Consider the following 16,816-nt stretch of genomic DNA (forward strand, 5'->3'; position numbering starts at 1 on the left):
GGTCTCCTTCTGAAGGGCAGACAGGGCTGTAAAACCCATGACTTGAATCACAAGGACACACACATCCCTTGAAGATGTAGATTCTTTCCAGATTTTGGGGTGGTAGTAGAACTTTTTGGAAGAAAACTGTTTTCTAGAATTGTTTGTTAAAAATAAAACCCAGTCAAAATCTCCATAAACTTGCTCTTTCTCAAAACCACCCTGTAACTGCCCAGTACATCTAACAGAAGTGGTGAGAGCTTTTCTAGGTTTTAGCATACAGACAAAATCTAAGAGAGGGCAATTTTGGGTGTTGGGCAGAGTTAAATTTTTTTTTTCATTATCCATTGATAATGTCCCCTTTTTCCCTTAAAATGAGTTTAGTCATTTTGACATAGTGCCTTAAGTACACTATCAGAAGGTTTTTGTTTTGGTTTGATTTTTTTCCTTCCTTTTTCAATGGCAACCAGAGTCCATCCACTGGAGTCTCTCCTCAACTGGGGCATTTCATCCCTCCTCTCCCCGAGCACTCCTGTAAGATGCTCAGCCATGCCAGGAGGCAGACGAGCTTCCCCATTTCAAGTTTTTTCTCTCTTTATAAAGAGGAATCCAAGGTCTGTGCTCAGTTTAATGGGATCAAGTTTAAGGTAATGAGGTTAGCAAACCTCTGAAGGGGCTTTTCATTTATCTGGAAGTGTCCTGCATTTGTGAAATATCGCTTAGGGGACTCTAACCTTTAAGGGATGTGTCAGGAGCTTCAGCTTAGTCCATGGGGACGGAGGACAGCCAGACCCGCACAGGAGGGTACCGGGAACTCAACCCAGGAAACGCAGCTCTGGTACAACCACCGTCCCACCACTGTGCCTCCTCTCCTCGTCCTCTTGCCTGAAACCAGTCCTCTCACCTTGCCGTCCTGCTGGGAACGCCTCTGTTCCTTGTGCTCCTAAACCCTCTTAATTCACTGCAGCGTGAAGTCATCCACCTTTCCTTGTTCAAACAAACAAACAAACAAACAAACAAGAGGCCTTGAGCAGTTTGATGCTAGCAAACGTGTGTATACACACAAAGACACACCATGCACATTAAATACATTAAAATGTGTACACTGCCCAGTCTTCTAAATTGTATAATCCTCCTGTAAGCAGTTTTTCATTCTCAGTTGATTAAAGTATTAGTACATAAAACATCTGTCAGAAATAAAGATTAGGCAATGGGCTTGGACTTGTTCAGGAGGAAAGCAAACAAGCAGCACAAATATCGCACACGTAAAATCCACCTCATGTAGTATTAATCCTTTCATTGCCAGGAACCAACATTTTATTGGCATGAGGCAGCAGAAAGGAGAATTTGTTGTTTGGTTGGTTTGACCAAGCTTCAATTTCACAAGGACATTCTACTTACTTTTATCCCGATTCAACTGAAATACTGCACTGAAGGAAATATAAGGGGGTGTAACACATCTCATGGGCTGAAGCACAAGGTAGAAAACACAACATACTGTTCAGTGTAGACTGTAATCAATGTAACAATCAAAATTTAATTTTTGCCTTATTTTCAGAGACAAAGTCAGAATCTATGCATTCTAGGGATGATTAAAAAACTGAGAGGCTGGAACTTGACATGAATCATATGCAAAAACTAGTACTTGTAATTTATAAAGAGAATTACAGTAAGATCAAACCTAACAAATGCTTGGTTCATCATTACCCATCCACACCCCCAGCCTCTTCCTCACCTATCCTGGAACTTCTATGGGGAAGAAAACCCCAAAGTATGTGGTCATATCCTTAAAAGTGCCCTTTATATGTAAAACCCAATCAATATCACTCTGCACGACGTGCTCAATATGGACACATACTGCAGGAATCCATAAGCTTGGCATTTTGTAACATTGAAATATTTTACTATGCAACCTAAACAAACATTTTAATGCAGATTTTGAATGTATATTTTCAATCGCATGAAATGTGATGCTGTTACAGTTCTATGCCTCCAGTGGAGTTTCCACCCTGAACTTCAGCTCCACGTGACAAATACCATCACTGCAGCTACCTAAACTGACAGCAGACGCTGCTGTCCCAGATAAAAGAGGGGGCACTTGGAGCCCTATACTGCCTCCACCGTGAGGGAGGCTTACGGAAGACCATCTTACCTACTCGTCAGGAAGACTGCTGCCTCACACAGCATCCCAGGAGAAGAGGTAGCAAAAGCCTTGAGCTGAATTTGGAGAGAAAGGGAGCAGAACTTTGAAAAGCACACTACTTCACAGCTGCCCCCAGGGGCAAAGCGGTACGCGATGTTGTGGGTGTGCTGGAAACAGCACAGGAGGACCTTAGGACATCTGCTTGTTGCTCAAGTTAGAACAGCAGCATTCTCCTGACAACGTGGTGGAAAAGAAGAGTCATTAAGGTTTCCAGTCAAACTCAGGGGGTGGCAATGATCATTTTTTGTTTTTTCTTTAAGCGAGGATAAACATGAGGTATTTGCCTATCTTGCAGGTTTGTTTCTTCTCTACCCTACCGTCCCCTTTTGTGGAGGACAGAAACTAGCTGCAAGAAATGGAGACGATTCAAAGCCTTTTAAGAGACTAGAATCTTTCACGAGGAATACATTAAGCATCTTGTGACCTTCTGCATCTGCAACTGGACAGAGACTATCAGGAATGTGGGAGCATCACGGTATTTAACACGTTATATCCAAAACAAGCTTACACTTTCCGCACGACTTCCAGAAGAAAGCTTCTGGCAGAATCCTGGAAGTTAGACTGCACTTGGCATCAGGACAAATACCTATTTGTAATCCCCTGCTGCCCATCAATTAGCTACAGTAGGATAATGCAAGTAGGCTATTAATCAAAAATGGAAAAGGGAAATGTCATAAAACTCTTGAAAAGTAAACAAGATCAGCATTTAGGAGTGTCAGCATTATTCATGACGCTGAATTAACTTATTTTTAGGCAGTCTGGGAGGTTATAAAAAAAAAATTCAGAAGTTAAAAAAGTTCTTCCAAAATCAGACCCAGACACTGCAACTGTGATCAGAGCATCCACTTTATATACAGAAGGAACCAGAACAGATATGGAGAAAGACACTGCAATATATTATTTTGATTATTTTATTTTTTTTTAATCTTCAAAATTTTCTGCCTTGAGACAGGAATGCATGATAGATAGAAATGGCTCAAACATCTTCACATGAAACACTCTTAATCATAATTCATTCACAATTATTTTTCTAAAACATCTACAGTTACATAATCCCACCCATTTCCATCCATTATCACAGATTTAATTATTTGTTAAACAGTAGTTGCCAGCAATTGAAAGCTGTAAGGCTTTTTGCATATTAGTAGAGTCTTCTGAACTACAAACACAAGAGTATCACAACTATAACTCTCACTTTACATGGCAACCCCAGGTGACAGATGTTCCAAAAAGAAATGTGTTGCTTATGTGGAGTTCATAAAAATGACAGAGAGCGCTCTGTGCCTCGTTACCTTTAAAATCCTTTCTCCTTTTCTAAAGATTATTTCCTAAACCTACAGCATATTCCTCATTTGGAACCAAGAACTTTGACGAGTTTACCTTTATCTTCCATTGCTGCTATTTGGCAAATTTGCAAGTCAGGCATACGAGAGCTCTCCAGTAAAACTCTATGTACAGAGCACAGTTTAAACTGATGGGTTGCTTGGAATCCGCATCTCCCTCCATCGGAAGGGAACTACTTTGAGGTTTTCTGGAACTGTTGTAAACAAGAGGATATTTTATTATATATATATGTGTGTATATATATATTTATATATTTTATATATAAATGTTCTAAATGTCCTTTGGGAGTCCATTTGTTTTTATCTTTCCAAATGATGACTAAATACCTGATCTGTAGCATTTCTCCTGAGAAGATACTAGTAAGGGAATGACAGTTTTGATGCACTTTGGAATGGCACAATCACGTAAACGCTTGCACAATTAAGACTTATGAACTCATCCAAAGTTTCTAAACATGATATCCTAACTAAGAACTAAAATACCAGCACAATGCAGCAAGTTAAAAAAGAAAATTCTATTTAATCAAAATATAAACAAGTACATAGGAAATGGATATCTGTCAGTAAATCTATTATCTTTTTAAAGTAGGAAACGTATGCACTTAAGAAAAAAATGTAGCTATCTGACAAACTTCGTAAAAAAAGTACTTTCCAAATGCATAACAAATGCCAAGATATCCCGTAACTGGCCAGGTATAGCCACATGAGAGCTGCATGGCTTAGAGCAACCCGGGGAGGGGTGGGGTGGAAACAAAAATCACAAAAACAATAGATCAGCAAGTCTAGGGAAAAAAAAAATAATAAAATCACATCATCATCTAAATTACTGTATGCTTATATCACAACTGCTAAAGGAGCCAGGAGGGGGGGGGAAAAAAAAAAAAGTCGTTGAGATTGCAGTTTAATAATTCTTAGAGTTACCTCTAAAAATTCAAAAGATAAAATTAGCAACTTAATACACTAATCCTAAGCACCAATTTAATAATTTAAGTTAACTGTATTTATATTTCTCCTACTAGGGATGGAGCAAGTTCTGCTTGAAGGCTTAAAGTTTAACTCTGGAGCCCATCTGACTTCTGTGTTCTTGCCATGCTTCCTCTGCTGTTCACATCAAAGTCACCGTAAAGACTCTCTTAAGTTTCAAACTCTCTAGGCAAGCAATTCTTTGAAGAGATAATTACGTCCTACAGTTGAAATCAAACTTTCAGGTCATGAAAAGTGAAGCACGCCAGTATTTGGTTAGTCTGTTATTAAACAGTCTGTGAAAATGGAACAGCCGACACCGTTCATCAACAGGATTTGCCTTAGAAGTAGCAGCACCCAGGGCAGACCAACTGCGAACACATCCAGATTCCACTAGGAATTAGTAGTGTTAGAAAATTGCATATATGTTAGATCAAGAAGGCATCGCCATACACGTGGCATCGTTAAGTTGTTTTTCCTCTGTTTTTCTCACTAAGAAAAAACAAAGGAAAACAGCCCTACAAAGAGCTTTTTGGTTGTTTTTCTGTTTTGCTCATCTTTGCACCTGGAAAAAGCAGCACAGTACTCCCCAGCTGGAACAGCTCAGCGCTTCCCATCAGCTTAGTTCTTTCAGAAAGCACTTTCACATAGTTAAGGTGGTCTACTTCAGCTAATTCTCAGAGCTAACCTTTTTTCCAGTATATATTTCATGCCACTTCCTGACAGCAATTTCAGAACTGAAATGGATCTATGGTAGTGTCCACTACTAACTGTGACCAGATCTTGACACAAACCATCAAGCCAGGCCCTTGGGATGGTTCCACACATTGAACTGAAGCTCAGACTAAAAATCTCACTGAAACTCAAAAGCTGGAGTGGTCATGAATCTCAGCTACTTTTCCATATTTGAACCCTCACCCTGTAATGAAAGCACGCACACCAAGGGAAAATAACAACCGCCTGAGCTGGGAGCGTTAAGACACCGGTGAGTTATCTTGCTGCTCCTCAGTGACTGTGGATTCGCTGTGCTCCTCACTCATCTTGTTGGAGGGCTCCTCGTAGCCTGGCTCGGCGGGATCCAGGCTGCTCCCCTCACTTTGCTCCTCGCTTTGCTCCTCACTGGCCTCCGCAGATTGCTCCAAGTTGCTCTCCAAAGAAGCCGGAGAGCTGCCAGTTACACTTTCGTTTTGGTTCATTTCGTTAAAAGGCTGTGGGAGAGGTGCGGGAGACTGTACAGCATTTTCACTGGCAGCGATGGGCACTTTGGTTGCACCGATGTCTACGACAATGTCATTTTGTGGTAGAGTTACCTTCTCCACAAGTTTCCATTGAATAATACTCATGTCTTTCCCTCCAGTTGAAATCAAGTGACCATCGCTATGGGTGAAGCTGACATTTGTCACATGACTACTGTGGGCGCTGTACTTGTGACTTGGAGCCTGTTGAAAACAAGCAGAAAGATAAATCACATGCTTGACTAGAACAGCACATGATATCGAAATCAAAACTACTACTATTTTTGCTTAGCCCTTCAAGAGAGCCCTTTATTCACATAACAGTAAAGAATTGTATTTGTATTAGGTTTCCCCCCTGTGTTGGGTTTGCGTGGCAAGGTTTTGGTAGCGGGGGGGCTACAGGGGCGGCTTCTGTGAGAAGCTGCTAGAAGCTCTCCCTGTGTCTGATAGAGCCAATGCCAGCCGGCTCCAAGACGGGCCCGCCGCTGGCCAAGGCCAAGCCAATCAGCGCCTCTGTGATAACATATTTAAGAAGAAGAAAAACACTTAGAGAGAGAGAGCTTTTGGCAGCCAGAGAGAGGAGTGAGAAGATGTAAGAAACTCTGCAGACACCAAGGTCAGTGCAAATGGAGGGGGAGGAGGAGCTCCAGGCACCGGAGCAGAGATCCCCCTGCAGCCCGTGGTGAAGGCCATGGTGAAGCAGGCTGTCCCCCTGCAGCCCATGGAGGAAGGATGAGGGGGTGTAGAGATTCCACCTGCAGCCCGTGGAGGACCCCACGCCGGAGCAGGTGGAGGCACCTGAAGGAGGCTGTGGCCCTGTGTGAAGCCCATGCTGGAGCAAGTTCCTGGCCGGACCGGTGGACCCGTGAAGAGGGGAGCCCACGCCAGGGCAGGTTTGCTGGCAGGACTTGTGACCCCGTGGGGGACCCACGCTGGAGCAGTTTGCTCCTGAAGGTCTGCACCCCGTGAGAGGGACTCCATGCTGGAGCAGGGGAACAATGAGAGGAGTCCTCCCCCTGAGGATGAAGAAGCGGCAGAAACACCATGAGATGAACTGACTGTAACCCCCATTCCCCGTCCCCCTGTGCCGCTGAGGGGGGGAAGGTTGAAGCCGGGAGTGAAGTTGAGCCCGGGAAGATGGGAGGGGTGGGGGGAAGTGTTTTAAGAGTTGATTTTATTTTCTCATTCCTCTACTCTGTTTTGCCTAGTAATAAATTAGATGAATTCCCTCTCTAAGTTCGGTCTGTTTTGCTCGTGACGATAATTAGTGAGTGATCTCTCCCTGTCCTTATCTCGACCTACAAGCATTTCGTTATGCCTTTTCTCCCCTGTTTGGTGAATGAGGGGAGTGAGAGAGCGGCTCCGGTGGGCACCTGGCCTCCAGCCAGGGTCAACCTACCACACCCCCACAATACAACCTCTCTTCGTACAGCTTGTAACTTGGGACAGATTTAGATCTTTACGCAAAAAGTAATGGACTTGACACCAAGGCAAGCAAGCAGAAAGCACCAAGCCTCTGCTCATGAACTTAAGGATAACTATTGCCACTTCCCTCTTAGGTATATTATTTTATATTCTTTTATATTTTCTATTTTATATATGAACTTAATGGGGAAAATAGTGTCTCTAGCACTGTTCACAGATATAAATGAGCTATTTGCCTGCCTGGTTCCAAAACGACCAAGCTGGCAGCAGGCGTCTGGCAAGGAAAGCTTCATGCAATGCAAACAAGCACATAGACTAGACTGGTCTAGACTTACCTTTGGCTTGGAACAGGGATACTGAAAGAGATGGACCTTACAAAAATCATCAGCAACTGCTATCACTTTTCGGTTATGGGATCTGACAAGGGCATTTATGTCTGTCCCATCTGATCCTTCGGGCCAAACTCCTAGGAAAGAGCAAAGCAGATATTTAGTGATGGCAGTTTTAGAAACAAGTTAAAAGTCAATCCATAAACAAAAATAAAATCTATAAAGCTGTGAAAAAAAGCCAAGCTTAACAAAAGGTAAATAAAGACATTCAACTGGAAAATGGAATATACATTGCATTAAATGTCATTAATATTTTGCTAGTCTAATGCTGCTCCTCCACTCCCTGTTCCCCCCAAACCCTCAGCCTCAGCCAGGATAACCTCTCGGGCTTAATATACGTTTCCTGTTCAAAATCTCAGTCTTGTTTAAAACTTATCTAAAGATTAAGTTTGCTGCTAAAACTGGCAACTCTTAATTTAACGCTTTCATTCATGCACAAACATTTTAAAAGCAAGACTGATGCTGAAGTTTGGAACAAGCCCAGGTACTGTACATTATGCAGAGATTTCTTTTGGTTTTATTTAAAATCTTAGTATTTGCATGATTCAAAGGTGACGTCTGATTGATGATACTTTGCACAGAAACCCAGCCTGTATGAGTTTCATAGATGAAAGTGCTGTCAAGTGCTTAAGTACAATTCAATATGCTTTTAAGTGAAAAGAATGACACAGATATGTCTAGACAAAAGAATAACAACATTGCCTGGGTGAAAAGCACTGAACAAATTGGGGAGGGGGAAGGCTCTAGTTTTAACGAAAAATAAAGACCCTAGACATTCCCGTACCAAAACTGATCTGAACACATCTGCAAGTAAGGCTGAACAAAAGGTAAGTGAGGGGTTATAAGACACTAATTTATGCCAAAGGTACCATATTTTTACAGCTCAGACTTGGGTTCAGGAGTTAGGAGGAATTTCCCCTCCCTCAAATTTCACACTCGACCCCGAAAAACTGTGTGTCCAATTGAGTGAGAAGAATGTTCATTAGCAGATAAGAAAATGTCTTCTTCCTCCCTTATGATCACTGACTTTGGTAAAATAAAAAACACATGCTGTCTACTATTTTATACAGCACAAAACACTGACTTAGAATTGCCTTATCTTTTTCAAACTCCCACACTCTCTCTTCTTGTTTTTAAGCAAAATAGCAAATAGCGTTTAACTTTAAAGTTGTTTTTTTCCATTTTTCAGTGGGTAAGAACTTTATTTTCTCTGAAGAATAACAACAGCAGCTTGTTAAGCTTGTTACATTGCCAATAAGTTACATGGTGGGTAATTTACTAAATAAAGACATGAAATGCTGAGGAAAGTATTCAGAAACATTTTAGTGCTCTCACATCAACGAAACCAATCTGAAAAATATACACTATTGAAGAATTTTCAAGTAGCTCAAAATGAATGAATTTTAACCTCCTCCTGCATTCTATATATAAAATACTGTCATCAGGTGGGAGTAATGAATTTCAAATCAGTTTCCTGAAGTTTCAGCTACCACCGTAGGCAGACTGTGCCAAAGAGCTATGCTATTTCCTCTTCTTTTTAGCTTAAGATAAAAAAGACCAATATTAAAGATTGCATCTCTCATTAAACATCTTTTGTGTTCACAAATTCCTTTAGCAGCTGTAAAGGTAAGACAACCCTTTGTCATAAGACAGCAGTATTTGCTTTTCATTGCATTCTTAATTCTTAATAACTGTAAAAAACCCCCCAAAATTACAAAATAATAGGACTTTGTTATTAGGTACGACAGCAGCACTTCCATTTTAATAAATTCTGCTAGCCAGAAGTAGGCCTCTCAAAAGAATCTGCTCAGACCAAAGTGTGGGAAATGTGCAGTAAAGGAGAGAGTGACTTGAGGTGCAGACTGATGATACCGCTGAGCCAATACAGTAACATCAACTGCCAAAAAGGAGCGATGCTATTCTCATCCGAACCATGCATTTCCATTCCCCTTTCTTCTGCTGACAACAGTGCAATGCCTGAGCCTACGGACACACTATCCACAGAGCTAAATTAGTAAAACACATACCCCAAAAGCCCAAATCCCATAAACTTAACCCTCCCTCCTGAACATCAAAGTGAGCAGTGCACAGCTTGTTTGGATCCCTGAGCCAGCTGACCCTCGGGTCAAAGCTAGACTTCTCCTTCGGGCAGCAAATATCTGCTAGGTTGGCTTAGCTGCTTTGTCTGATTTAATGGGAAAATACTTGCCTTTGTCTGAGAGCAAGCCATAATTTTAAGATTCTGCAAAGGGTGTCAAACTACCAGACAATATAAAATTAAAACATGATGAATTTTGGCTAGGAAGTTTAAATACATTTTGTTCTGCCCCAAAATAACATCACATTATCTATCTGCTTTATCTACTTCACTCTCAAGTCCTCTGGCACACTGAAGATTTTGAGAGCAGTTGAGACTAATTAAACTTAATCCAGAGTGGTTAAAGTTTGTATTAATCCAAAAGGGAAAGCAGACAGAATCAGCAGATTCATCCACTTTCTAAAAACAAAAAGTAAGAAGGCTTCTCAAAGCAGTGGTTATGGGAGCTGCTCATCTCCAGCCTGGCCCCAGTCACCAGTAGCTTCTACCCAAAAGCTGTTGAAGAGACAAAGCCAATGGTCTAGATGTGAAACCAAACTCGTTCTGCACTCCCACATCTCATCGCCTTAGGTCAGGAGTAGAGGACACTTCTGGGGAAGCACTGAGATTCAGAGAGCTTCTCCCCTTATTCTGTCTGCTCTACCACCACACGTAGTGGTGAGAGTTCAGTAGCAACAGAGTCACCATCTGCTACCTCCACATTTCTGGTAGATTTAAGTACTCTGCAGAAAATGTAAAATAGTTTCAGCTCCAAGGCTAGTCCAGAAGGTATAGTCAGCCCTTACAAAGTTTTTTCATTGCTCCTGGAGAAAAACATCACATTAGTGTCAAACAGAGAGTTTTGCTTTTCACTTTCTCCAATGTCTCCTCAATCTTCTGATGCTCCATTTAAAAAAAAAAAAAAAAAAAAAGCATTTGTGTTGCACTGTTATTTCAGTCGCAGTAGCAAAGACAGTGAGGAAACAACTGCTGCGAACCAATTCCTTGTCCACCTCGGCTTACATACACAGAGCATCGGGAGGAAAGAGCCATCCACTCTCTACTTCACCCAGATAGACTGAATAAACACATACACAACCCAGTTCACAATTCTCAGGCTAATGGGAGCCAATATTTTCATCAAACTTGCAATAAGCAACAGTATTCAGCTCCATAAACAACAGGCTCCTGTTTATTTCTACTACCTACCTTAAGCTCCCAACAACCCAAAATATTTATGCAGTTTATCAACCAGTCAGCTTCCTTCTCTGACCCCTTTGTTTTCCCTGCTCTGCCTCAGATCTTTGCTACCCAGAAAGGAAATCAAGGCTGGTTATAAAGCACCAAACACCCTGCACCTAACCAATATGCCACACCAGAGTGTCAGCGTTAGCCCACAAATCAACTGCAAGCCTTTAAGACTACTTGCTCATTAAGCACGTGACAGTTGGAAAATATGCACGATAGGTGTCAGAAGCTACAGAAATCACTCAGACTTACCTGATTTTCTTCTACTCTGCATATAAACTGATAGTCAAAGTTGAATTCCTAGTAGCTGTGAAGAAAAGATTTGTAGACCTAACCCTCACCTCTAAGGAATTTGCTGATTTACCTGCTTTTGATGTTTCCTACATGAAGAACAGAGGCAGGCATCTGATCTCAGCGGTGGAAGCGAGGCATTCAGCATCCTGCTCACACGACTTGGTTTTACAACACTGACAGGCTGAACCATACTTTTCAATCCCTCACAGAGGGGCTCCTCATTTATGGCCAGAGCTGCCTTAAGCAAAAGCAGTTTGAACTGTTTGGCCACAGTCTCAAACTGCACTATTAAAATCAGATCTGTCAGCTTTGTAAATTTTTGTGTACGTTTTAAAAAGAAACTACTAGGTAAAGAATGTGCTTAAGATTTAAAGCATTTTTACTCTTTAGAAGCAGTGTATATCGCTCACCTTTGACTACAGGTGTCAAAGTGCTGTCATGATTTTAAGTCATGAAGTATAACCTACACCCACATAGTCTTGTTCCTATCCCAAAACGAGGTAAGCAAAGGAGAATGCACATGTGCCGTATGAGCACTTTAAAATATCTGCTTTTTGCTTCAGTGCCTCCAAAATTGGTAGCCTAAAACAACAGCAGAAAAATCAAATCCCAAACTTCAAGACTAAACAGAAATCAATTATACGCTGTCTAAAGAGCATCCAGTGCTCTGTATCACAGACAAGTATTGTGGTCAGTCCCTTTGGTCTGTCATCTCAGCATCACACTCAATAATCATTAACAGCACACTTCTAATGACAAATTGAAGCAAAAGAAAACAGAAAAGCACAGTGTGAATAGCTTATAAGCAAGTTAAATGGTGCTTACCAAACACCTGGAAGCCTAGCACACAAGTGTACGTCGTCCAATCTATATCCTTACAGTCAGAACGATTCCTGATTAGCTTACAGCCACTTGGAATGTCCCCTGTAAAAAAAAACCTGAATGATGACCTATGCTATATAATTTTATATTTACCTATATGCTTTTTGAAGGTGCTAAGACTGTAAATAAAGGCATCTTAAACCCAATCTGGAATCACATTGTACAGGCAAAGACAGACCAGTACCTTTACCAAATTCCAGATACTCTACACTTCGTTTGGTATTTAAGAGTCACATTTACTTCTCATTTCCCTTTCCAGATCAGCCTGCCTCAAAAACAGTCCCCTGCAGCTTGGGTCCCCTGCTACCTGCTCTACAAAATGCTTTAACAGAGTCTGTAATAGAATAATTTCTCCTTCCTAACAGCTCCATTGATGTGCTAAAATTCAATCAATCATTTAGGAAGCTCTGCTTTTCAAACAGTGAGACACTACTGCCAGAGGAGCCTTAGACTGCTTTTCAACTTCTAACTAGGAAAGGAAAGATTGTTTCCCAAAAGAATGTCCATCTTTCAATACACTGGCCCAGTACTAATGGGTCACAGCTCTTTGCTTCCCTATGCAGGCAATTCTAAATGCCAACACTTCCTTTTGGTATACTGAGATGCTGCACTATCCGGATTTGAAACCTAAGTTGTGACAGGTAGAAAGAACATGTTAAGATGACAGATATTTAAACTGATGGCTCTTTTTGCTTGTCCAGGAACAGAACTACAATCCTCTTGGGTCCAGTTAAAGCCACAGGAAAGCAAGAATACAAAAAACAATTTAAAATCAGACTGATGTGCACTATGCAAGTTGAACTTTTCACATAATCGCTATCTATTAAATTCATATTTTCACATATTAAAAAAAGACAAACACAAAAACATTATTACCACTAACTCATTAAAGTAATGTTATTGCTTTGCTTAGTTTTTGACACCACCAGCCAAGATAAAGCTTAGAAAAAGAAACCCCAGAACGGTGGCACAGACCCACTGATTTTATTCCCCCAAAATAACTGGTACTGTTGACAGTAATTAGATAACTGTATATATTATTTTCCATCTACAGAACTTTGGGCCAACATCAAAACGTAGTGCCACTTGTTCTGTAAATTCTATGCTGTTAAACTGATTTATGACCTTGTAAAGAAGTAAGCTATATTTGGCATCGCCATTAGGTAACACACAGCTCTGAATAACATCAGGATATCAGGTTACACAAGTTCAAATGGGTTCCTTTGTCAGTAAGCATTTTGTACACTCCTGATCAAACACACTCTTCTAAATATTCAGACAGCTAATACATACTTGTGCTTCCAGTGTATTTAGTTTCATACTTACAGTATAGTATTTCATAGTCTCCTGAGTTTGACATTATATACTTGTTGTCCGGGGACCAGTCAAGGTGTGTAATATAGCTGGAATGTCCCTGGAGAAGAATGCAGTAACACCAATGTGACACACGTATTTTAATTCAAACAGAAGCAGAAGTTGCACCCACAGATGGGACAGCTAACAGAAGAAAGCACCTTCCCACCCACCTCAGGTCTGCTGCAATTCACTTGTGCTCCTTTAGAGGCTCCTTACTCCCCAGCGCACACTTGCGAACAGCTAAACAAACGCAGGCCGTGCATCGTGCCTCTCCCATCGCACCATGCATTCTCCACTTGTAAAGGGTATCATCCCTCTCGGCCCCCAGAATGATTTACTTCTAGAAGGTACATTGCTAAAATATGGATTCACTCACATTTCTACTTGAATTAAGAAAGTATACATTGCTACTAATTAAGAAAGGCAAGTAACTTGCACAGGATCGTTTTTAGATCCCAATAGAAAAGTGACAGATAAGACTATTTTATTTCTCTATCCATTAAAAATAATTTCCATTAAATGCATGCACATTCAAATAATCTTTGCTCATCCTAAAAACTTAGGATACTTCAGTTAACAACCACCATGTAAAACTACAAGATCAAGGACTGGTGTTAAAAGAATACCCTCTTAAGCTTTTTAAAGTTTCTGCTGTGCTTCTTACAGTACATACATGTTAATGCCAGCTTGGAAAGGAGTCTTCCCTGTAGGCACTGGGTCATCTATATAAGAATCAAACCACTTTGGCCTAATTGCTTAGTTACCACCATCAAGAGCACACTGAGGGCTAAACACCCATCGTTGTTTTTGAGGGAGAAGCTAAATGCAGCTGGTCAGAAAATTTTTCCTGTGGACGAACTTTTTTGTTGGTAGCAATAATAAAGCTATAAGAGGCTCCAGAGAAGCCACTAATTTATATAAGGTAGGAATAAATTATTTATCTGTAGAGGAAAGTTAATAAAAGTGACTTCCATCTCACACTTTTCTTCCTCCACCCTTCCATTTCTTCTTACGGCTCTTCTTCCTCTTGTAAGACCATCCATTTTCTCCCCTTCCTAGTCATTCTGCCAGGCAACAAAAGGCCAATTCACCTCCCTCTCTCAGTGGGCATTACGGCGATGGTGTCCCTCGGCCCCCCGCGAGGTTGCTTGGCCCAGCTGCAGCCTGCACCCGCCGCGCCAGGGCCATGCTGGAGCACCGTGCTGGCTGCCGCGCCACCCACCACGCCAGTTTCCTCTATAGAGAGCTCTAAGAGATGCTGATTGCTTCCAGAATTACACGTAGAAATCCACACGTGTCTGCCTCCCTGTCCCCAGGTTCTCTGTGAGAGACTGCAAAAACATTTAGGAGAAAAGCTAGCCTTTAAGATTTATTTACTTATGAACTAGTCTCCGCCTCAGCAGAGGAACTGTGTATTGACATAACCGCTTTGCAGTCATGGGTGGCATATATGATATTGACATGCAAACTTGGTATTTTGGAAAAGAAAAAAAAAAGCACAATTGGCTAGGATTTTTTTCTCCCCCCCCTTATTTTCCAAGTCTTCAAATTTGCAAGCGAACTCCAACATGGAAAAGAATTGGTCAGTCATTTACTAAATCCTGCCAGACATTTGGCAGCTGTTAAAATTCCTGGGGGCGGCGGGGGAGGGAACAAAGCAATTGGCCAGGGGGCTCCATGCTGCAAAATCCCTTCAGGCAAGCGATCACCGAACGATGAACTGGAACATAAAATTGTAAGATTTTCAATAGGACAATTCCATTTTCTATTAAAGTCTTTCTTTGGGAGCTGCCCACTGATACGGCAACAATTTACTCTTTCTTTCTCTGTTCCTTTGTATACAATGAACATAATTATATTATCTCTGGCTAATAAAACTGACTAAATAGAAACCCTCTACTTCATTGGCAATGTTTATCTGTTTCAGACTTAAGTGGTGCAAGGGTCAAAATGCCCACAGCCCCTAGGATGGGCACACTAATTATTTCAGGTTGAGCCCAGTGTATCAAATACTTCAGCTTGTGTGGCTTTCAACCCACAGCCCTCTTGGTAAATGCACGGGACTTGCTTCTCCTTTGCTAACAGATATCTCTGATGCAAGGCAAACAGAGACAGCGCCAGCTACCCTGGAGCTGCTGACACGCTGGAAGTCCATACCCCAGCCCATACCTTCACATTGCTGTCTGCATAGCTGGAGCCCTCAACAAACAGCTGCACAAGTCGAAACGGTTGTTTCGGCTCATCTCAAATTCTTTCTGATCACAACCAACACCATCCCTCACCTTGGAAACATGCTCACAGATCAGAGACTTGCCTCTCTGGCAGCAGCAGCAAACCCAGTCGTGACTGAAGGGGGATTTAAATGTAACAGCGGGCATACAGCCCTTATGCTAATGCTGGTTCAGTAGATAAAATCCTTCTGAAAGTATTCAAATAAAGTATTCAAGTTGGAAGAAACAACCAGAAGTTGACTACCAGGAGGACTGAGTCATACTACTTGGAGGACACCCGCAGGGCTACTGAATGACAGAGGAACGGCAGAAGGACGCGGTGCCAGCGCCCGAGCCCCAGCCAGGAGAGCGCTCGGGTCCCGAGCATGCCTGGGTGTCTCCCTGCTTAGCATCAAGCCGGTATGGACCCGACAGCGTGCTGGCAGGCAGCAGAGGGGAGGCGCAGGGCACGTGAAACCCGATCGTCAGCGTTAGCTTCGGTCAGCTAACACGCTGCTGCCTTCTGCACAAGCTGGAAGGGTCAGGGGAGCTCAGCCCCGACAGAAACCAGGTTGCTAATTTTGGCTTCTACGCGCAGTCACTCACACTGAAAAAAGTGGTTAATAGAAATCTGCTTTGAAGCCTTAATGCTTCTGCCCAAGTAGAACGATGCTCGTTTCTCCCACCCCAGTTTTAACAAACCTCTTCCTTGCCAAGGCAGAGGGACAGACAGACATACAGATACTGGTTTAAACTACCATATGCTCTCTCCTGATACATAATACATAGGATATATAGAAATAAATGATCTCATACATCTTCAAAGAGCTCACAGAGACCTTGAAATAAATAACAAGCTAAATATTATATAAGTTAAGATTAGCCATCTCTGAGTGATTTTATCTCGTACGGTTAAAAAATAAGCAATGGGGTGAAATGCTGTACTGAGGCACAGCTGTCTGCTGCCATCCCCACCAGCCCCACTGGGCACCCAGCCTGACCTCACCATAGGCTCAGTCCGTTCCCCACTGCCTGAGCTCCCCAGGAAGGCTGCAGACCCGAATTCTCGTCTCACGACTGTTGTGCCATCGGCTAACCCTGTCACCACCCTGCTCGGGGGGCTGCAGGATGCCCCGGCTCACCCCGCACAACCCTGCCATCAAGGAGTCTCCACAGCACACCCACCAGCCTCCCCTCCCAGCAGCATCCTGT

The 16,816-nt window shown here is 42.2% G+C and overlaps 1 protein-coding gene across 6 annotated transcripts in view; it reads right to left on the minus strand.

The window, feature by feature from the left end:
• Positions 1-3,076: 3,076 nt before the first annotated feature.
• Positions 3,077-16,816, minus strand: part of EML4 (EMAP like 4) — a 165,360-nt gene continuing 151,620 nt past the window's right edge. For all 6 annotated transcript variants that reach the window (XM_054819788.1, XM_054819789.1, XM_054819791.1 and 3 more), the window contains 4 exons: positions 13,365-13,452; positions 11,982-12,080; positions 7,484-7,614; positions 3,077-5,927 (listed from right to left, as the gene is read on the minus strand). In XM_054819788.1, the coding sequence (XP_054675763.1) occupies positions 5,463-5,927; positions 7,484-7,614; positions 11,982-12,080; positions 13,365-13,452 (783 nt within the window). In that variant the 3' untranslated portion in view covers positions 3,077-5,462. The remainder of the gene's footprint in view (positions 5,928-7,483; positions 7,615-11,981; positions 12,081-13,364; positions 13,453-16,816) is intronic.

Source organism: Grus americana, chromosome 3, assembly GCF_028858705.1.
Source record: "Grus americana isolate bGruAme1 chromosome 3, bGruAme1.mat, whole genome shotgun sequence".
In the NCBI taxonomy this organism is placed as follows: Eukaryota; Metazoa; Chordata; class Aves; order Gruiformes; family Gruidae; genus Grus; species Grus americana.